Source organism: Ostrea edulis, chromosome 5 (genome assembly GCF_947568905.1).
Source record: "Ostrea edulis chromosome 5, xbOstEdul1.1, whole genome shotgun sequence".
NCBI classification, from domain to species: Eukaryota; Metazoa; Mollusca; class Bivalvia; order Ostreida; family Ostreidae; genus Ostrea; species Ostrea edulis.
In genome coordinates this window covers 8,864,502-8,885,956 of record NC_079168.1, presented here as the reverse complement: position 1 = coordinate 8,885,956, position 21,455 = coordinate 8,864,502, and the positions used below count along the sequence as shown (strand labels likewise).

Below are 21,455 nucleotides of genomic sequence, written 5' to 3'. Positions count from 1 at the left end.
TTTTACGTAGGACCGGGGAAAATATTTTTGAAAATTAAGAATGCTCCTATTTCCAATAAGTGTTTATTTCTTTCAAAGAAAAGTATTTCCAGAGGTCCTTTTTCCCCTACTCTCACTTCTGTTCTCTTTATAGGATTTATGAGATTGATCACTATTCGTTATCTTCACCTTTCCATTTGTACACTAGTTTAATATCGCAGAGAAGTGGGATTACAAGTTTGATATTTATTTAAACTCAGTTTCTTAGATTTTCAGGTAAGAGGGTTTTGGTCTTTGTTCTAAACATGGCTCTCTGTGCATTAAGATGGGACTGACCACGATAGGGATTCACATTACGTACAACTGTACGGACGGATACAAAAATAACAATGTTCCATTTCACTTATTTTCAAGAAATGTGGATTTATTTCATAGAAAACATATTTCTCTCATTTCTTGGATCTGATCATCATTTCAGTAGTCTTCATGTTTTCACCACCCTCTCCCCAGAATAGGCCCGCTATATTTTTCTTATTTGACGGTTGATAAACGCCATTGAGATCTGAGTATGCACAGTCATTGTACCACCATCCACCAGTGTGATTGATAATTGCACAATTTCCACTCAACTGTTCATTGTCTCTATCCTTTGTTGAGAAGGACGTACCATTCAGGTTATGAGCTTTTATCATCTTGTCTCCTGAAATATTCAAACTTATGGTAATATTTGATCAAAATAAACATTTCACATGTTAATCTATCATTTCTGATAGTTCAATAATTAGTTGGGTTAATAATGTAACCTGAATATAACTGCATAAATATCACAACATAAAAAATGCATTAGATTCACCAAACTTATTGCTACATATGCAACAATACCGGTATTGTGCAATCTTTTCTGGAATGTGTTGCGTGTTTTCTTAATTTAATCAATGTGGAAACATTTCTTTCACATTGCCTCTTGTCTTGATAAAGACGCGGGTTGCGTCGAAAATTTGAGTTTTAAATAACCAACAGTGTCGTGGCTTTTTCAGTGCTTTTATAAATTTCTTTACTGGCCTTGTATCTTCTCAGATCCGACACTTTAAGAAAGTAGGGTGTTGTTGGGTTTTTGTGCTTTTACATATATATATATATATATATATATATGTGTGTGTGTGTGTGTGTGTGTGTGTGTGTGTGTGTGTGTGTGTGTGTGTGTGTGTGTGTGTGATAAACTTGGATCGATATCCATTTATTTTGAAAACTTCGCAAGTAATAACACACCCCATTCTTTGTTTTCAAAACAAATAACAAACTCTCTATAATGAGCTTCTGTCATGATAATTATATAACCTTGATTTTTTGTGAAACCTTTTAAGCATATTAGACCTGTAGATGTTGATCATTTAAAGTTAAAACCAATTTTTTTTTGGGGGGGGGGGATCGTGAATCAGTCCCTCTCAAGGGTGTGATCAAAAGTTCAATGTCTGACCAAAAAAAAAAACTAAATTAACATGGTTTTCTTCAACAACCCTCCCCCTTCAAACTAAAGATGAATGTTGAAAATAATGATAATCAGTGTGTGAAAATCGATGTCGGATGACATAAACTTACGGTACCTCTCCTAACTATTTGAATTCACATGTAGATTTGTATCCTACAATCAAAGTATTGTAATGAAAATTCCTTTGATTAAGTAAATGAGGCAATCAGGGTCAATCAAAGTCTTGTCAATGATTAGCTATTCCTTGTGTGTTGTACATTGTCTCAAACGTTTTGGAGACTAGTATATGAGTCAGCAGAATTGAGCGGAGGTATAAATAGAAGGCGCTTCTGCGCATCTAAGTTAGTTTGCTGGTAGACGGAGAAGAGAGAAGATCGTATCTCACATCCAGAATTTAGGTAAGGTTTATTGTCTCGTATGCGGGACCTCAAATTACTGCGGGTGGACCATTTGAGACATTATTCCTTCAGAAGATAGCCCGGGAGCAAATGCTCAAATAAATAAAGGGTTTAAACTTGTAGTTTGAAACAGCGTCTGAAACAGTGGTTTCAGACCAGAGGCTGAAACACGAATGATTAAACTAGGCAAGGAATAGTTAGAGGAAAATCATATAATAAATCAATAAGGAAATAATCACAGTGTTTGATTCAAATTGATTTATTATCATTGTTTAGAACTATAGTTTAATACAATCATTTAGAAACGTAGGAAACTTTTAAGAAAAATTATTATCCGTGGTTTGAACCCACATTACACGTTACAAAATTTTTGGTGGCAACGGTGGGATAATCTACATCAACCCATTCGTAAAATCATAGTCTGTTTTTGTTTGAATAGTAGTGTAACATCCGAACTATTGTAGTTCTACTTAAAAGATTATATTTTGCGTTTTCATATTTACTTTCACTGTATTTAACAAGGCGGTTAGAAACTTTGTAAGATTTAGATTATAGAAAGCCATGGACAATATTGACGAAGAAATAAGTTTTCTAGAAGAGAAAATTAAGGAACTTTCTAATGAAAGCATGCGAATTAAGGAACATAGGGCACAGTCAACACCTGGGACTGTAAGAGACTCGGGCATTGGTAAAATAGAACATAATGCAGTGGAAAACTATGAGGCAAAAGGAGCAAGACCTAAAACTAAGCTTGATGCTCAGACAGAAGACTCGTATGCACTTTATAAAAGCAAAGACAGGTCTCGGTCGGAAACAACACCGATGTATCTAGAAACGCCAGACAATATGCCAAGAAATGTTACAACACGTAGAAGAAAGGACATGTTACAAGCACTAAATAATGAAGGTGCTGAAGAAAATACAGATAAGTCTGGTAAGCATAAACCAGCAACATATGATGGTTCAACATCGTGGTTAGATTATAAATCACATTTTAATGCTTGTGCCTGTTTGAACCATTGGTCTGAGGCTGAAAAGGGAATGTACCTTGCTGTTTCCCTCAGAGGCCAGGCTCGGGGAGTGCTTGAGAACCTAACTGAAACACTGCAAATGAATTTCAAGGAACTCTCAAAACCCCTAGAAGAGAGATTTTCTCCAGCTAACCAAACAGAATTATATAGAGCTCAGCTAAGAGAGAGAAGACAAAGGGCTAGCGAAACCATACCACAGCTTGGACAAGATGTCAGACGATTAACACACCTAGCCTATCCTACTGCTCCAGCAGATGTTTGTGAGACTCTTGCTAAAGAGTATTTTATTGATGCTCTCACAAGCGCAGATATGCGTCTTAGGATAAAACAATCTAGACCACAGGACCTCAACGATGCTATCCGGCATGCAGTTGAGCTTGCGCTTTTGTAGCAGCGGAACGCAAAAAGTATGAAGAATTTGGTTTTCTTCGAGAAGTTGGAGATGATAATAAACGTGAAACTAAGCGTGAAAGTTTAGAAGAAACAGTTAGCTCTATGAAGGAGATACTAGTCAGGTTGCAGAAAGAAGTAAATGATATAAAATATGAAAATAGAACTTCTAAAACCGATAATGTGCCAAGGGTGTTCGAGAAGGGTTCTAAAGTAGGGATTCCAAAGAAGTGTTACAATTGTGGCAAACCTGGTCATTTAAAGAGAGACTGCAGACTTGCTCAGTCAAACAGAATAGTTGATCAGAAGTTTCCACACCCAAATACAAGCAAAATTGACAAGACTGGCAAAGACAAGCCCGACAGTTCTGGACATTTCAAAAAGACCACCCATAGTGGGAGAAAACCTAGACATGGGTATCAAGGAAGCATTGGAGTTAAAAGAAATGCTAATGAGCCAGGAATGTATATTAGAGGAAACATAAATGATATTCCTGTCCTGGCATTGGTTGATACAGGGGCTACAGTTACACTGGTATCTCGAAAGAAGTTTGAAGAGATAAATAAAAAGTGTAAACTGGAATTGGCTGAAACGAATCAGAGTATATTATCAGCGTCAGGAACGCCTCTTCAAATATACGGAAAGACACTCGTGAAATGCAAGTTTGGCAAGAAAATATTGTATCAGACAATACTGGTTGCTGACATGACTGTTGATGCTGTTCTGGGCCTTGATTGTTTAAAAGCTAACAAAGGCATAATTAATTTACATGAAAGAACGCTATAGTTAGGAGATGAAACTCACTCTCTAGAATTTGAGGGAAGAATAGGGTGTTTTAGAATTGTGGCACTAGAAACGGTGTTGATACCATCAAAGACAGAAATTGTCACAACAGGAAAAATTGTAGTTCCAGACAACAATGAGATGCATTTAGATGTTGGAGTGGTGGAGCCTGCAGAAACGTTTTTGAGTTCTGACAGAGGATTGGTTGGAAGGACAGTAGTGAGAGGTAGCTTTACCGTCCCAGTAAGACTTTTTAATCCATTTGGCGACAATGTAATAATTCACACAGGAACAACAGTTGGACAACTATCACCCATAGAGTGTATAATAGAAGATGATTACAAACCTACAACGGCTGATGACAAATTGCCTGAGCACTTAAATGAGCTGTATATGAGGACTTGCCTGAAGATGAGTAAGACAGAAGCAAATGCATTTAAAACTTCTGTCGAAATATGCTCAACTCTTTACAAAGTCTGATAGTGACATGGGAAGAACAGGACTGGCTAAACATAGCATCGACACCGGTTATCACAAACCAATCAAGGACGTTCCAAGACGACTCCCAGAACACATGAATCCAGAAGTAGAAAAGCACGTGAAGGAAATGATTAAGAACAAGGTTATAAAACCTTCAAATAGCCCTTGGTCTTCTAGAGTAGTATTGTTGAAAAAAAAGGATGGGTCTACACGGTTTTGTGTGGACTATAGGCGATTGAATGCAATAACTGAGAAAGACGCCTATCCAATTCCACGCATTGATGAGACCCTGGACCAACTGGCTGGCTGCAAATGGTTTTCAACCCTCGATTTACACTCTGGTTATTGGCAGATTGAAATGGACTCAAACGACAAAGCCAAAACAGCATTCGTAACTCGAAATGGGCTATATCAATTCAATGTCATGCCCTTTGGGCTATGTAATGCCCCAGCAACGTTCGAGAGGTTAATGGAGTTAACTCTACAGGGTTTGCAGTGGGACATTTGTCTTATCTATTTAGATGATATCATTGTATATGCCAGAACCTTTAATGAAATGAAAACTAATTTGTCCAAGGTCTTCGACAAACTTGCAAAAGCTGGACTAAAATTGAAAGCGAAACAGTGCACTCTATTTTCACGTAGTGTTGACTACTTGGGACATGTTGTGTCTGAAGAAGGCATTTCCACAGACCCAAAGAAGACTGAGGTTATCAAGAAATGGCCGCAACCTTGTAATGTAACAGAGCTAAGATCTTTCATTGGATTTTGTAGCTATTACCGTAAATTCGTACCAAACTTTGCAGTTTTGGCGAAACCATTACATCTGATAACACCAAAGGGAATGAAATTCATCTGGTCTGGCGATTGTCAGGAGTCATTTGATACTTTACGAAATAGATTAATCCGTACACCCATTCTGGCACACCCGGACTTCACAATACCATTTATATTAGACACTGATGCCAGCGATATGGCCATGGGCGCCGTGTTGTCACAAATACAAGACGGGGAAGAAAAAGTAATTTGCTATGCAAGTCGCTGTTTAAGCAAAACAGATCGAAAGTATTGTGTCACACGTAAAGAACTGCTGGCCATCGTCCATTTTGTGAAGTATTTCAGACATTATTTGTATGGGAAGCCATTCTTAATCAGAACATATCACAGTTCATTACGATGGTTATTGAAAAAGAGAGATTCTGAAGGCCAGCTTGCAAGATGGATAGAAACACTTTCTACATATGAATTCCAAATTCAACATACACCAGGGAAAATGCACACCAATGCAGACGCTTTGAGCCGCATCCCATGTAGACAATGTGGTTATGATAACTGCAATGGCAAAAGCCTGATAAGCAAAGGGCAACTTAGATCAGTCTTTGAAGAAAAGGATACAGACAGCATGTCGATACAAGAAAGTCAAGAAGCGGATAAAGACATAGCTTTGGTCAAGTCTTGGCTAGAAACAAATGAGAGACCATCGTTTGAAGATATAAGAAGTACAGGATATTTTCTTAGATCACTATGGAGTCAATGGAAGAGACTGAAATTGACAAACGGAATTGTATGCAGACGATGGACAGTGTTGGAAACCAATAACGAAATACTCCAGCAAGTTATTCCTCTCTCTGACAGAAGAACAATCTTAAGACAATGCCATGATGACAGAACCTCAGGACATCTAGGAGTACATAAAACTTTGGCGCGAGTGAGACAAAGGTTCTACTGGCCTGGCTTACATCAAGATGTAAGACAATATGTCACAGGCTGTGACATTTGTACGAAGCGAAAGAACCCAAATAAGAAAAAGATTGCGCCGATGCAGATTGTTCCATCAGGGATGCCGTTGGAACGCATAGCGGCTGATATTCTGGGCGAACTACCAATTACGGAAAATGGCAATAGATATATTTTAGTGGTCTCAGACTACTTCACTAAGTTAACGGAGGCTTTTCCTATGCCAAATATGGAGGCTAAGACCGTGGCTAAGTTGATTGTAGAAGAATTTATTGTAAGACTTGGAACGCCTAAGATAATACATTCTGACCAAGGCAGACAATTTGAATGTGAGCTTTTCCGTGAAATGTGTAAACTTTTGAACATTCAGAAAACAAGGACCACGGCCTACCATCCCCAGTCTGATGGGATGGTAGAGAGATTTAACCGAACCTTAACATGTGTGCTAAGCGCATATGTACAGGAGAATCAAAAAGATTGGGACACTCATATTCCCTATATCATGATGGCATATAGGTCTGCAGAGCATGGGTCGACAGGTTTCACGCCGAACATGTTAATGCTTGGAAGAGAAACATTTTTGCCATTAGATTTGCAGTATGAGATGCCAGAGTCTCTTAAAGGTAGGAGTCCAAATGAATGGGCTTGGATTCTTAAAGAAAGGATAGAGAGAGCCCACAGTTTTGTTCGCAATTACACAGATGCTGCAATGAGTAGACAGAAAAACTATCATGATATGAAGATGTCTTGGGGAAAATTTAAACCAGGTGATCAAGTTTTTATTTACTTTCCACAAAAGAAAATAGGTTGTTCTCCGAAGCTCACTTCGTTTTGGCGTGGGCCTTTCGAAGTCCTGGAAAAGTGGTCAGAAGTGCCCTATGCTGTTAACTGTGGAAGAAAAGGTGAAAGGCAGATAATACATTGCGATCGAATACGAAAAAAGAGGGACCAAATCCTCCGAGGGGAAGATTCCGGTATGATAACCGAGTTGTTAGACAGTGACATTGAAGCAGATGAAATAGAGCAAGAACCTGATAGAATTGTTGAGAGTGTCGATGAACTTGTTAAGTCTACCAAACCAAGACGAAAATGTGGTCCACCAAAGTGGTTGGAAGACTATGAGTCCTATAAGAGATGCATGAAACTTATAAAAAAATTGTTTCTTTGTTCCATATGCAGGGTCGCATATATTTCGGAGGCGTGGGTAATGTAATGAAAATTCCTTTGATTATGTAAATGAGACAATCAGGGTCAATCAAAGTCTTGTCAATGATTAGCTATTCCTTGTGTGTTGTACATTGTCTCAAACGTTTTGGAGACTAGTATATGAGTCAGCAGAATTGAGCGGAGGTATAAATAGAAGGCGCTTCTGCGCATCTAAGTTAGTTTGCTGGTAGACGGAGAAGAGAGAAGATCGTATCTCACATCCAGAATTTAGGTAAGGTTTATTGTCTCGTATGCGGGACCTCAAATTACTGCGGGTGGACCATTTGAGACATTATTCCTTCAGAAGATAGCCCGGGAGCAAATGCTCAAATAAATAAAGGGTTTAAACTTGTAGTTTGAAACAGCGTCTGAAACAGTGGTTTCAGACCAGAGGCTGAAACACGAATGATTAAACTAGGCAAGGAATAGTTAGAGGAAAATCATATAATAAATCAATAAGGAAATAATCACAGTGTTTGATTCAAATTGATTTATTATCATTGTTTAGAACTATAGTTTAATGCAATCATTTAGAAACGTAGAAAACGTTTAAGAAAAATTATTATCCGTGGTTTGAACCCACATTACACGTTACAATATTAATGTTCCCAGGAAATAGGAATACCAGACTCTGATATCTCTATCCCTCTTCCTCTCGCACTCTCTTTTAAGACCAAAATCAAAGAGGTGTGTGTGTGTGTGTGTGTGTGTGTGTGTGTGTGTGTGTGTGTTGTTTGTAGATATACTGTGCCATGAATAAACGTATCATTGTTTGTATTCCAATGTACTTTTCAGTAAACTTGACTTGGATATGACTTCTGTAAAGTTGATCCTACTCGCATAGATCTTTTCTGAAACAGGTATTTCTTACCACCGGATCCGAGTAATAAAGAAAAAACAACTTTCAATCAAGATAACTAAATAAAATACCTTTTCAAACTCACATATAACAAATAATTAGACTGTTCAAATCAGTTTATAGCAACTTATGATTTACGTTGTACTATATTTCTTTCAGATTTCGTAAATAGGTTACGAATAAATTCTGTATCGTTTTCCACAAATCATTTTGCATGAGAAGAAAAGACTTAAACCGCCATTTGCAAATGCAAATGTTTCCTATACCAATTTATCTTGAACGTTAGACAATCTTTTTGTCATTTTCATACAAAATATGGTGTTTGAATATAAAGTAATGTTGTATTCTATGAAATTTGTTTCACAATTATTTTTTTAATTCTACACTTATTCTGCAATAAAACACATCAACCTATGTATTCTACTCGAGTCAGCATTCAATGTCGTTTTATTTCAATATAATTTTTACTCTTTGATATTTGCAACCCTAAATGTTTCCTATAAATGGGAAAATGAATGCCTCGCCGAGACGCTCAGTTTTGGTTCTGATTTATTTCACTGTTTATTAAGAATTCCGTGTTGTTTACTGCCCTCTTTTCTTCTCTCCCTTTCGTTTCTACCAATTTGTTTGTTGCAAAGGAAAATACGCATTTGCAAAGGGAATTAAGCTGGACCCTTTGCACGTGATATCCTCTTTTGTATAGAGCGAACTATTCCAGTACACTGTAGGTCAGTGAGTTCATACAGGGTACCATAATTGAGAGGTTCTAGTAAATTGTTTGCTATTCTAAAAAAAAAAAAAAGTATCGCTATGGGGTACAATTATCGTTATACGAAATTAGAAAATTTTTAATGATATGCAAACACAGTCTAAATAATTTAACTGCACCTACTTGCGCCCATTCATTTCCAAATCTTTAAAAGAATGGACGGGGCCAAATGCCTATGGGAATTAAGGAAACACCAAGCTTCAACTAGAGTAATGAGGAAACACAAAGCTTCAACTAGAGTAATGAGGAAACACCAAGCTTCAACTAGAGTAATGAGGAAACACCAAGCTTCAACTAGAGTAATGAGGAAATACTACGCTTCAACTAGTGTAATGAGGAACCACCAAGCTTCAACTAGAGTAATGAGGAAACACCAAGCTTCAACTAGAGTAATGAGGAAACACCAAGCTTCAACTAGAGTAATGACGAAACACCAAGCTTCAACTAGAGTTATATTCCGTTTCTAGCTACTTTATGTGCCGTGCAACATTTAAATCATAAGTACAGATGTTAATGAGTTGAATTATGTAAATTTCAACATAAAACCAGAAAATTTAATTTCATATATTATAAATATATTGAAGGCCATTAGCATATAGTTATTTCACCTCATCCTTTGAAGTTTTCATATCATCATACCACTCGGAAATCATAAAGTAATTTTCAAAAACTAACCATCCGAAATATTCCTTATTAGGAGCAAAGCAAAACAAACGCTATACCTGCATCTCCGCTGTAGCCACTGATGGACAGTCTATATTTAGATGATTCACTCCCAACAGAGAAATGTGAGTACCGAGCATACACCATGGATCCAGTGAATTTCCCCATGTCAATACGCAGTTCCTGGTTTCTTCCGCTGGTCAAGGTATGGATATGATCATTTCCTTAAAAAATGTCATTAAATCAAAAAAATTATATTTATCTATGTCTTAATAAAAATGATTGATATAAAAATATCCTTTTCATTTTTGTGTGTGTCCTACATTATGCATTATATATATATATATATATATATATATATATATATATATATATATATATATATATTACACTCTACAAAAACGAACTACACGGCGAAAGCGCTAAGTGTACTTAATTAAATGTGGATCATGTGTACTTAGTCATCGTTGGATATATCATATATCAGATATATATATATATATATATATATATATATATATAGCCACATTTATAGTTATATAAATGATTTTTGGCACGAGTGCAATTCCATATAATTATAACCTTGAGGTTATCCTTGTTTAAAAGAACGTTCTTGTTCTTTCTTCACTGTTTATCCGCTGGGGGGGGGGGGGTATTTCTAATTACGTTTATAATTAGTAATACTGTGGCTATTGTTTAACCCTCACCTTTGATTTTTACCAAGAAAAGACAACATCATCATGTTTTACTGTCATGTCTTATGATTGATCTTATTAATGGTTTTGCAAATGTACATATGTTTTTTATATGTTTTCTGAAATCCTTCGTCATTTTAATAATAAATGACAATTTTCAATTCATACAGTTGTTGAGTTTTATTGAAATCAAACTGAGCAGACGTCCTTCAGAACAAGGTGACAAAAAGCCACATTTATAGTTATATAAATGATTTTTTGGCACGAGTGCAATTCCATATAATTATAACCTTGAGGTTATCCTTGTTTAAAAGAAAGTTCTTGTTCTCTCTTCACTGTTTATCCGCTAGGTGGCAGTGTTAACTAATTAATTATTCAGTATCAGACAGGAATTGCGCTCGCAAGTAAAAGTCTCGAGGATTGAAATAGTTTTATTTTCCCTCCTCCCTCCCAAACCTGTTTTATGTTTTTATTGGTATATGTTTTTAAGGGAAACGGCTATTGTTTAACCCTCACCTTTGATTTTTACCAAGAAAAGACAACATCATCATGTTTTACTGTCATGTCTTATGATTGATCTTATTAATGGTTTTGCAAATGTACATATGTTTTTTATATGTTTTCTGAAATCCTTCGTCATTTTAATAATAAATGACAATTTTCAATTCATACAGTTGTTGAGTTTTATTGAAATCAAACTGAGCAGACGTCCTTCAGAACAAGGTGACAAATATATATATATCACTTCCATCATGAACTGGAAATCTGAGAATCTTTTTTACTGTGCCACTTTCCCAACTTGTGGATAAAACTACAGAGGACAAACTAACAAACTTAATGCGCGAGTGAGGGTGTATAAACAACAAATTAAAGATCCTAGTGTAGTGAACATTTTGTGGAATGCGGGGTGGTAAATTTAAAGTGTTCCCGTTCTTTGAAATGTGAACTGAAAATGAAATAACTCGCAAAGCCAAATAGGACTATTTTATTATACTTTTTAATCCAAGCCTTAACAGATAATAATTATTTGAACAATTGAACTACAATTTAACATAATATTTTAACAAAATATTTGAGAATTACAGAAAATTACCAAACGCTACCGGTTAACGTTATTATGACGTCATAAAGGACTCGTTTAATTGACGTCATAACAAAGACGTTGCTAAACAATTTTTGTATATTTGAACTGCTTGATGAACCATGTAGACATGGAGTAAGTGCTAGCAGTAAATGATTGTTTTTATGGAATGTGGCATTCTGATTTTCATTACTTATTTACAACTGTATCGAATCAACTTCTAATATATATATATATATATATATATATATATATATGTAATCATCCATTATTCCATTAAGAAAGCATTACATGTACTCTCTTAACATCGGAATCGACGCCTTTCAACATAATTATACAGTATATCTTCCAATCCAAAGCAATAGATCAATGAATACCCAATTATCACGTTAATGATATTGATCAATGATCGTCTATATTTACCTAGCCAATATTCTCTGCCAGGGTCTCCGAATCCTTTCTTATAATCATTCCATTCGCGATGAAAATCTGTTTTCCCGTCAAATCGTCTTTGTATTACCTACACGTATATTCAAGTTAAATATTTTTTCATTGTAATTTTTTTATATACATGTATGTGTACAAATACACTGGAATTCGTTATTATACATCTGTCCAGGATAAGGGGTTTTTTGTGAGTTTGCTTTGTGGCCCTTCGAAAAACTGTCGCTCTTATTCGAACGTCACCAGCTGTAGGTGAAGTACAACCAAGTGAGACCAATGCATGGCGCTCAGGGCCCCGAGACCCCCCTTTATAAGGCTGTGTCCAAATAACTCGCAACACTCACTTCTAAATGCCGAGCGTTTGATGAAAAAAACTTATAAATGTTTTTACCGCTTGGGTGTGGCCGTATAGCATGAGCGGGGTTCAAACTTACGATTCCCACTTATACACCCCACCCCCATCTCCGTCACGTGACGAAATCTATAACCACCCAGTTCCATCGACCAGTTACCAGGATATGTAAATGTGAAGATGATACTACAAAAATTGGCATTTGAAACTAGAGATAGAGGAATAGACCATGTAGTTATACATTTTCTATACTATATATTCATGTATTCAATACTCGATTTAGATATTCGTGTTCAAAGACAAACTGATCCATACCGTCCATCCTCCTCCGTCTGTGGTCATGTCACAGTAGACTCGGACTTCATTTACATTTACTGAAGTTCTGTTGTCAGGAACTATAATGTATACACCATCAGTCCCAAGAAGGTTAGGATTTTTTTCCAGAATTTTCTCACAATCATAATAGATTTCAACTGTAAAAGAAAATTATCGGGAATATTTGGTATGTTAATTTTATTTTTTTTTCTACCAATGCATCAGCATCAGTATGTGTGTAATATTCAATCAGCATGTGTTAATTTTCTTCTTTCTTTGGAAGGTGTTTTCAAATAAGCTGAATTTGTGAGGATGGAAAGGCATCGTAGAATAAGTTTGAATTAAAATAATCCTTTAAAATACAATTAAAATATCATTTCTATTAATTGAATAATGTCAAGTTGCTTCATTTTCATGTGAACAATTAACAACAAATGATGAAAGAAAATCAACTTCAAAGAAAGATGATACAAATGTCATACAAGTATTGTGTTATGATTACAGCGGACCAAAGAACATTCTCCTGCTTTTTTTTCAGGTAAAGTTTTGTAAAGTTATGATACAGGAATAAGAAAAAATAAACCAAGTTCAAACTATATATTTTATTGTGTATCAAACAACAAAACCAACAACAAAGATGCAAATACGTAATGCTAAGGAAAGCATACAGGAAAAAATTACCAAAGACTTAAACCTATAATATATATACCAAAAGTTCGATAATACCAACTTCTTGAAATCATCATTGTCAAAATCCGGGGCGAGGGGAATGATTTTGGCTTCAAAATTGTTTTCTTTTTTCATTACCTTTTCTTTTTTTAGTGGTGGTGTTTACCAATTTTCAAGACACCGACGTGTGAGGTTGATGTAGTCGTTTAGTTCGGTCTGACTATTATCAATCGGTGCAAATTATTTTGGATTTCTTGATGAAAAGTTTCTCCATGGAGTATGTAGTTGGACATTATATCCATTGAAATTGGGGTAATGATTTTGGCGACAGATTTCATAAGTTGTGAAGAAGTCGATTTTAAGTTCTCACGTTCTCGATCCAAGTGTAATAAGAAATGTTTAAAATAAACAAGACAGTCGTGGTACAGATATATTGTTAAAAATAGATACAACGTATTTTTGCTTCTAAGAAGATTTTTAAAAGACCGTTAACGGAGGGATGGGGAATTATTTCATACACATTTTTCAAGAGTACCGATTGTGTGTTTGTGGATACCATTCTACAGAAATTGACGATGCTTATGATTGCAAGATGCTTGTTTGATAGATAAAACTTTTACGCCATGTATGCCTATATGTCTGTTAAATTTGTATGGATATTTCTGAAATTGACTCTAATGTTATTTATTTTTTCTCTAATGTTTATAATTATCTATAAATTGCCCTGCCGTGGAACTTTGCTTTTCATAATCTATCTAAGGTCACCACGATTCATTTACATACAGTTTTTTGAATGTTTCATTACTTTGTAATATTTCTGCGCCTTCTCTTTGATATCATTAGTGCTTTTCTTTATATATTGGTTGGGATTAGCTTTAGTAATTTACATATTTAATTGCAATTTACATATTTAATTGTTCATTTAAAGATCATTAGTAACGAGTTGTTTGTATTCAGTTGTCACAACCAAGAAATTTTGTATGTGGTTTCTTACATCATTTGCTTGATTATAATAATTGACATGTTCACTTAAGCGGTTTTTAGCTCACCTGAGCCAAAGGCTCAAATGGGCTTTTCTGACCAAAATTTGTCTGTTGTCTGTCGTCGTCGGCGGCGGCGTAAACTGTTCAAATTTTCGACTTCTTCTTAAGAACCGCTGGGCCAATTTCAACCAAACTTGCCATAAAGCATCCTTGGCTGAAGGGCTTTCAAGTTTGTTCAAATCAAGGGCCGTGTCCCTTTCAAAGGAGAGATACTCACAAAAATGCAAAAATAGGATGGGGTCATTTAAAAATCTTCTTCTCAAGAACCACTAGGCCATAAAGGCTGAAATTTATGTGAAAGCTTTCTGACATAGTGCAGATGCAAGGTTATTCAAATCGTGGCCCCGGGGGTTGGATGGGGCCACAATAGGGGATCAAACTTTTACATACAAATATATAAGGAACATCTTTAAAAATCTTCTTCTCAAGAACCACTGAGCCAGAAAAGCTTATATTTACATGAAAGCTTTCTGACATATTTCAGTTTGTTAAAAGCATGGCCCCCAGGGGTAGGATGGGGTAGCAAGGGGGGATCAAAGTTTTGCATACAAATATATATGAAAAATATTTGAATATGAGCCAAGGTGACTCAGTTGATCGATGTGGCCCTTGGGCCTCTTGTTTTTATTTCGGTAGATAATTCAATCAACATTCAGCAAGAAAAACCGTACAGCAGAATGTCAGAGTTTTTCTCATGTGAGTGTTTCAATCTCAAAGCTGTCCAATGAGTTAAAAGCTCCAGTTTTTACAATATGTTACGACACTTACAGTTTTACTATGTTTATGATCTAATATTTGCGTAGAAGTTCAATCCCTCATCGTCTAGAAATATCTTTGTTAAATATTATGACATCAAGGTAACAAGAATTAGAAAAAAAGAGGTATTTTCTTAAAGTTGTTTTTCTCCTTTAATTTCAGATACTTCTGAAATAAAATTTCTATACCTTGTGAAAACTGAATTGGGCTTTCTAACCCCACTGAGTCCTTATAAAGTTCTATTCCTCACCGGATTTCTTGACGTAATCAAAGAAATATTAATTACTGTTTGAATTAGTTTATTACAGCTAATTATAACAAAAAATAGATTAAATCAAACTATCAAACCTTTTGATACATTTAACCATATCATTAAAGTTTGTACTAATGCAAATCAAAGTATCAAAGTTTTTATACAGAAAATCAAAATTTGAACCATACATTTCCTTTTAAGAGATTTTAATATGTAGCATGTTTACGTTTAAAATTTGCTATTAACAATCCGTGTGTGTTATATTGTACTTCGCGGTATACACAAGTATATCAATTAAAACATATTTTGTTGAGATTTAGTAACAAATAGGGCAGCTTTATAAAAATATTTTTAATCTTTGTAGAGTCTCGATAGATAATTTTTACATAGGACACATTCTTATCATGAAAAGTTTATTTCACATTCTTCTAACTGGGGTCTTATACCCTATATTTGAAACTATGTGGAGAAAAAGATAATATAGATATATTTTACACCATGGACAGTAAGGGAGTTTGTTCCTTAGAACAAAATATTTAAGTTTTAAAAATATTGTACTTTAGGAAACGTTTTATGTACATGTATCCGTTTACCCTAAAATGTTCGCTAAACTGTACTATTATATTAAGTTTCTGTTAGTGCAAGTGTATGTCTTAGTAATTCAACAAATCTTGTTGATACAAAACTCCCTAGGATATCTTTCATTCGTTATAATCGATTTCTCTTACTTGAATCACGTATAAAAAAAAATGTTTGCAAATTCATTATCAGCATAACCCACTACAAACGGAAGTATTCACACTGTACCTCTAGAAGGATCTGTGGATGCATTTCTTTGTTCTGTAATTAAATTTTCCACTGTTTTGTTAATTGATAGAGTAAAGTTCTGTAAATTTGTATCAATCATCTGTAGACGCAGGTTGAAATCCTTCTTAAAGACATCAAACTGTTCTTCAGTCACTGTGTTTTTAACGTCCTGTTCAATATCGCTATTTGTTCATTCAGCTTAACGTTTTCTTCCTTTTGTTTGTTTCATTGATAGTCCTTAATTCTTCTTTGAATTTAGAATTCTCCTCCTCCATTTTCCGGTCGTTTTCTGCACTAGTCTGTAATTCCGACATTATGTCACTAATCTTCCTTTTCATGGTTTGGTTGTTGTTCTTATTGTCTATGGCATCCATTGCTAAACCCTGGATTTTTTGTACCATAGAAAACCTGACCAGGCTCTCTTGGTTTAATATGTCACGTAAAACGTTTGAAACTTTATTGGATGTTGTTACAGAGGATAATTCAGGTTTTTCATCGACTTTGACATCTACGAGCGACTGAAGACCAATTACTCCATTTAGAATAAGAAAACAACCAACCACGAAACCCTTCATCATTGCAAATAGAAATTTTGTCTCGCAGCACTATGAACAAATGTTTTCCGAATTGTAAAAAACACAACCGCTTATATACCGATCAAGAAGAAAAGCAGTGTTTTCAATCAACCAATCAAATGTCTAAAGCAATGATACACTATACGCTACAACCTCCATTAAACTATACATATCTAATATATTTTTGGCATCTTGGAATCATATACGAAATAACATGCTGTATGCAAAAGCGCCATTTTGAAGATAGTATTTTAGAAGTATACATGTAATTAAGAAACTAATTCCATATCTCTGTGTTGTGATAACGGTCCTAAATTGACAATTACAAGATTTCAGATGCATTGATGAACGTACTTTTAGCTCGTTGTCTGACGTATGTTGGACATGGTTAATTAGGATATCATGCAATCACAGAAAGTTCACACCATCCGTATCTTTTCTTCTTACAACAAACAGCATAAACTTATCAAGTCTGTGTCTGTATATCTATATCTAATTAACTTGTTTACAATACAAAGAGTCCAAATCAAACAAATATTTGTTTATCTTGCGATCGTTATCTGACGAAAACTGATGACATAAGTATTTTCATGGTTAGTTTTAATCAGATGATCATTTGTAATTTGAATAACTACATAATGACAAAAAAGAAGAAAACATGATTTGGGAACAGAGCATACAAAACACTCCATTCCGTCTCATTCTAATTGTATTTATTCCTTGATTGTGCCTGACTAAGCTGACTGATAATCGCCGTAATGTACCACATATATAAAATAAATATTCATATCTAGTGATCAGTCATTCAAAAACTTACTTTGTTAAACACCACTCTGATTCAACGCACAAGTACTCTGAAGTTGAAATAAAAAATATGCTAGAGTTCCTTATTGACAATATCTTCGTGGTCTTTGGTGATCAGGTTTTCCAACAGTCTGTTGAAATTCCCATGGGCACTAATTGTGCTCCTTTGTTAGCTGACCTGTTTCTATATTCATATGAAGCAGAATTTATTCAAAAACTTCTACGCAAGAAGAGAAAATCTCTCGCTGTGGCCTTCAATTCGACATTTAGATATATCGATGACGTTTTGTCTATTAACAATAATAGCTTTCATTCATATGTTGATTTGATATATCCCTGTGAGTTCGAAATAAAGGACACCACAGAGTCGTCCACTTCTGCTTCATACTTAGATATTTTATTGAAAGTGGATATTAACGGCAAACTGACAACTCAACTGTATGACAAACGGGATTTTTTCAGCTTCTCCATCGTCAACTTCCCATATTTATGTAGCAATATTCCATTATCACCTGCATATGGTGTTTATATATCTCAACTGATTCGATATGCAAGAGCTTGTTATGTGTATAGTCGGTTTTTAAATCGAGGTAAGCTACTGACAAACAAGTTGATGGTACAGGGGTTTCAACAGTTTCGATTGAAGTCAGTATTTCGCAAATTCTATGGTCGTTATAACGATCTAGTTCGTCAATACAACCTCGCATTGGGTCAAATGCTGTCTGACGTGTTACATACCGATTGTTAAGCCGTTCTTGGCACACTGATTTTGACTGCGGATAACTCCGTTTACCTGATCAAGATATAGGGCACACGGCGGGTGTGACCGGTCGACAGAGGATGCTTACTCCTCCTAGGCACCTGATCCCACCTCTGGTGTGTCCAGGGGTCTGTGTTTGCCCAACTATCTATTTTGTATTGCTTATAGGAGTTATGAGATTGATCACTGTTCGTTATTTTCACCTTGCATTCACCCTCTGTCTTATATATCTATATACAGAATATATATAACAAGTCATATGTTGCACTTTGCCACCATTGTGACTTTAATTGTGAATGAGCAAAAATTACAATTTCCTGATTTTATATTGAAAACTAATTTCCGTAAGCATAGTAAAATAATAGATTATACAGGTTTCGTTGCAGAGCGTAGAATGAATAAATACAGGATATAATTATAATCAACGTTTTACTAAAAATCATGTTTAGGTACCACTTAAGGGGTTATCCATAATTGTCAACCATTTTCCAAACTGTGCTAAAAGCACACTTTTTGAGACCCCCCCCCACCCACCCACTCTCAAAAAGTGTACATCAACCATTTTCAAATTCCCAACAAGAAGATCGACAATGAAGTTTATGAGCAATTTAGTTCAAACAATAGTTCTTTAATATTGGTACCCCTATTTCTTGTTATATATGAATGATATAATGTTTTATAAATGTGCAAATCTTGTGAACATAATAGATTTTTGTTTTTATAGAAAAAAATAAAGATGTCTCTGTCTTACCTTGTCGTCTTTTTTTTATAGGCATTACACTTTTGTAACATGACCAATACTTTTATGTTTTATAACCAATAGGTCTATATACGATAAAATAAAACCGAACTCCGCGGATACGAAATAAATCCGGAAGAGAAAAAAAAGAGCGTACGGTAAAATTGTCGATTTTTACACCCCCCCACCTCCCCCCACCGTGCTTTTTACACACTTTGGAAAATGGTTGACAATTATGGATGACCCCTAACTTAAAAGGGTATTAGCTGTGAAAGTAATCACGGCAACCATTTTCTCTCTCAAAATCTTTCAATGACAGGAATACATATCAATGGTAAATAAAACCATTTATTTTTGTACAAAAAGAAGAGAAACCTAAAATAAAATACGTCAAATAACCGCTTTTAAAGTAAAAAAATATATATATATATCATGACAAATTATTGTCTTGCAAGACAATAATTATTAAATCACATATCCATGTGCCTGTTTTGATGATAAAAAAATGTTTGAAATAATTAGATACTGGTGTTGTTTCTCAAATATTTTATATTTTAGAGGAATTTTCATTGAATTCCATTTTGGTGACAAAATGGCAGTTAATGTCCCTTTATGGTGGTTCATTATGCTAAAACTTATTTAATGGCTCGTTTTAGCAGCTTGTATGAAGCATGATTTCACCATCGAAAGAGAGATGCAAAACTGAAAATAAAATATAAAACCTGGATCTATCTATATGATTTTGAATGTTTTCAAATGATTCCGAAACCATAAGGCAATTTTCATTAATTCTTATATAGCCTTGTTTCTTCTCAATTTGCTATAAAAAAGAAAAGATATAAAAATTTCTCATCGGTCGTGTAAGTTGTATTAAAGTCACATAACGATATCTCTAAATTAGAAGTTTGGGCCACCGGTCGAGGTGACTCAGTGGTAGAGCGTTCACTTCGTGACCAGAAGGGCATGGGATCGAGCCCCGCTCGTGTCATGACCACGTCAAACTTAAAAAGTTAAAATAGATAGTGATTGCTTCTTCGCCAAACGATCGGCATTTAGAAGTGAAAATCACGGGTCTTTCGGATATGACCTTAAAAACAGAGGTCCCGTGCCGCGGCAGGCGTTGGCACGTTAAAGACTCCAGGGCTACCCCTGAGCGCCTATGATTGATTGATTGAATATTATTTAACGTCCCTCTCGAGAATATTTCACTTATATGGATACGCTACCATTGCTGGTGAAGGGCTGCAAAATTTAGGCCTATGATTTGCGCTTATGGCCATTGAGCAGGGAGAAAACTTTATCGTACCACACCTGCTGTGACACGGGACCTCGGTGTTTGCGGTCTCATCCGAAGGACTGTCTCATTTAGTCGCCTCTTACGACAAGCAAGGGCATACTGAGGACCTATTCTAACCCGGATCCCCATGGGAACATGAGCGCCTAAGCATAGGTCTAAATTTGTGGTACTTCACCTACAGCTGGTGAAGTCTTAATATAAGTGAAAAATTCTCAACAGTACTTAAGGTAAACTCTAAAAAAACAAGTTTGGGTCTACGTATGATTGCTATAGTGAAAGGTGAAGAGATAACAGTGATCAATCTCCCAACTCCTATAAGCCATACAAAATAGATAGTTGGGCAAACACGGACCCCCCCGGGGATACCAGAGGTGGGATCAGGTGTCTAGGATGAGTAAAACATCCCCTGTTGACCGGTCACACACGCCTAGAGTCCTATAAACGGAGTAATCCGTAGTCAAAATCAGTGTGCCAATAATACAAGTAAAATATTAGTACCAAAACACTTTTTGAACAAAAGTTTATTGCATAAAGTACCTCATCACTGTTTTGTTTTTTTCATCAAGCTTTCTAACATAGTGCAGATTCTAGTTTATTAAAAACATGGCACCCGTGGTAGGATGAGGCCATAAGGCCAAGTAAAATTAATTAGTAGATTATCATTCAAACTTCACCAAAAAAATGGGGCGGGTGGGAGGATTTTATTTTTTATTTTTTATTTTTCGCCATGGTATTCTTGACCTCGAAAATGCCTTCTCTCATTGAGAAAAGGCTTTATAAATCATAATTACATGTGTATTTGGGTTTCTAAAAGGCAAAGTGAAACAAAGTACGTTTACGATACCGGACCGGACATAAAAATATCCGGAAATCGTAATTTTGAAAAATAAAAAAAATCGGGGCGGGGTGATTTTCGAGGAGCGGGCGGGAATGATAATCTACTAATTAATTTTACTTGGCCTAATAGGCGATCAAAGTTTTACAAGTATATCTAGATAGGGAAAATCTTTTTCCAAAATCTTCGCAGGAACCTCTGCGCCAAAAAAGTTCAAATCTACAGGGCAGATCTGTGATATAGTGT

General features: G+C 35.5%; 1 protein-coding gene across 1 annotated transcript; it reads right to left on the bottom strand.

Moving 5' to 3' along the window:
- Positions 1-387: 387 nt before the first annotated feature.
- LOC130046487 (ryncolin-2-like) lies at positions 388-16,379 on the bottom strand. Its single transcript, XM_056167184.1, has 5 exons — positions 16,200-16,379; positions 12,672-12,829; positions 11,984-12,080; positions 9,844-10,008; positions 388-679 (listed from the first exon to the last, which is right to left on the bottom strand). Exons 1-5 carry the CDS (start codon positions 16,297-16,299, stop codon positions 429-431), a joined length of 771 nt encoding a protein of 256 aa, XP_056023159.1. The 5' UTR covers positions 16,300-16,379; the 3' UTR covers positions 388-428.
- Between the last annotated feature and the right edge of the window lie 5,076 nt (positions 16,380-21,455).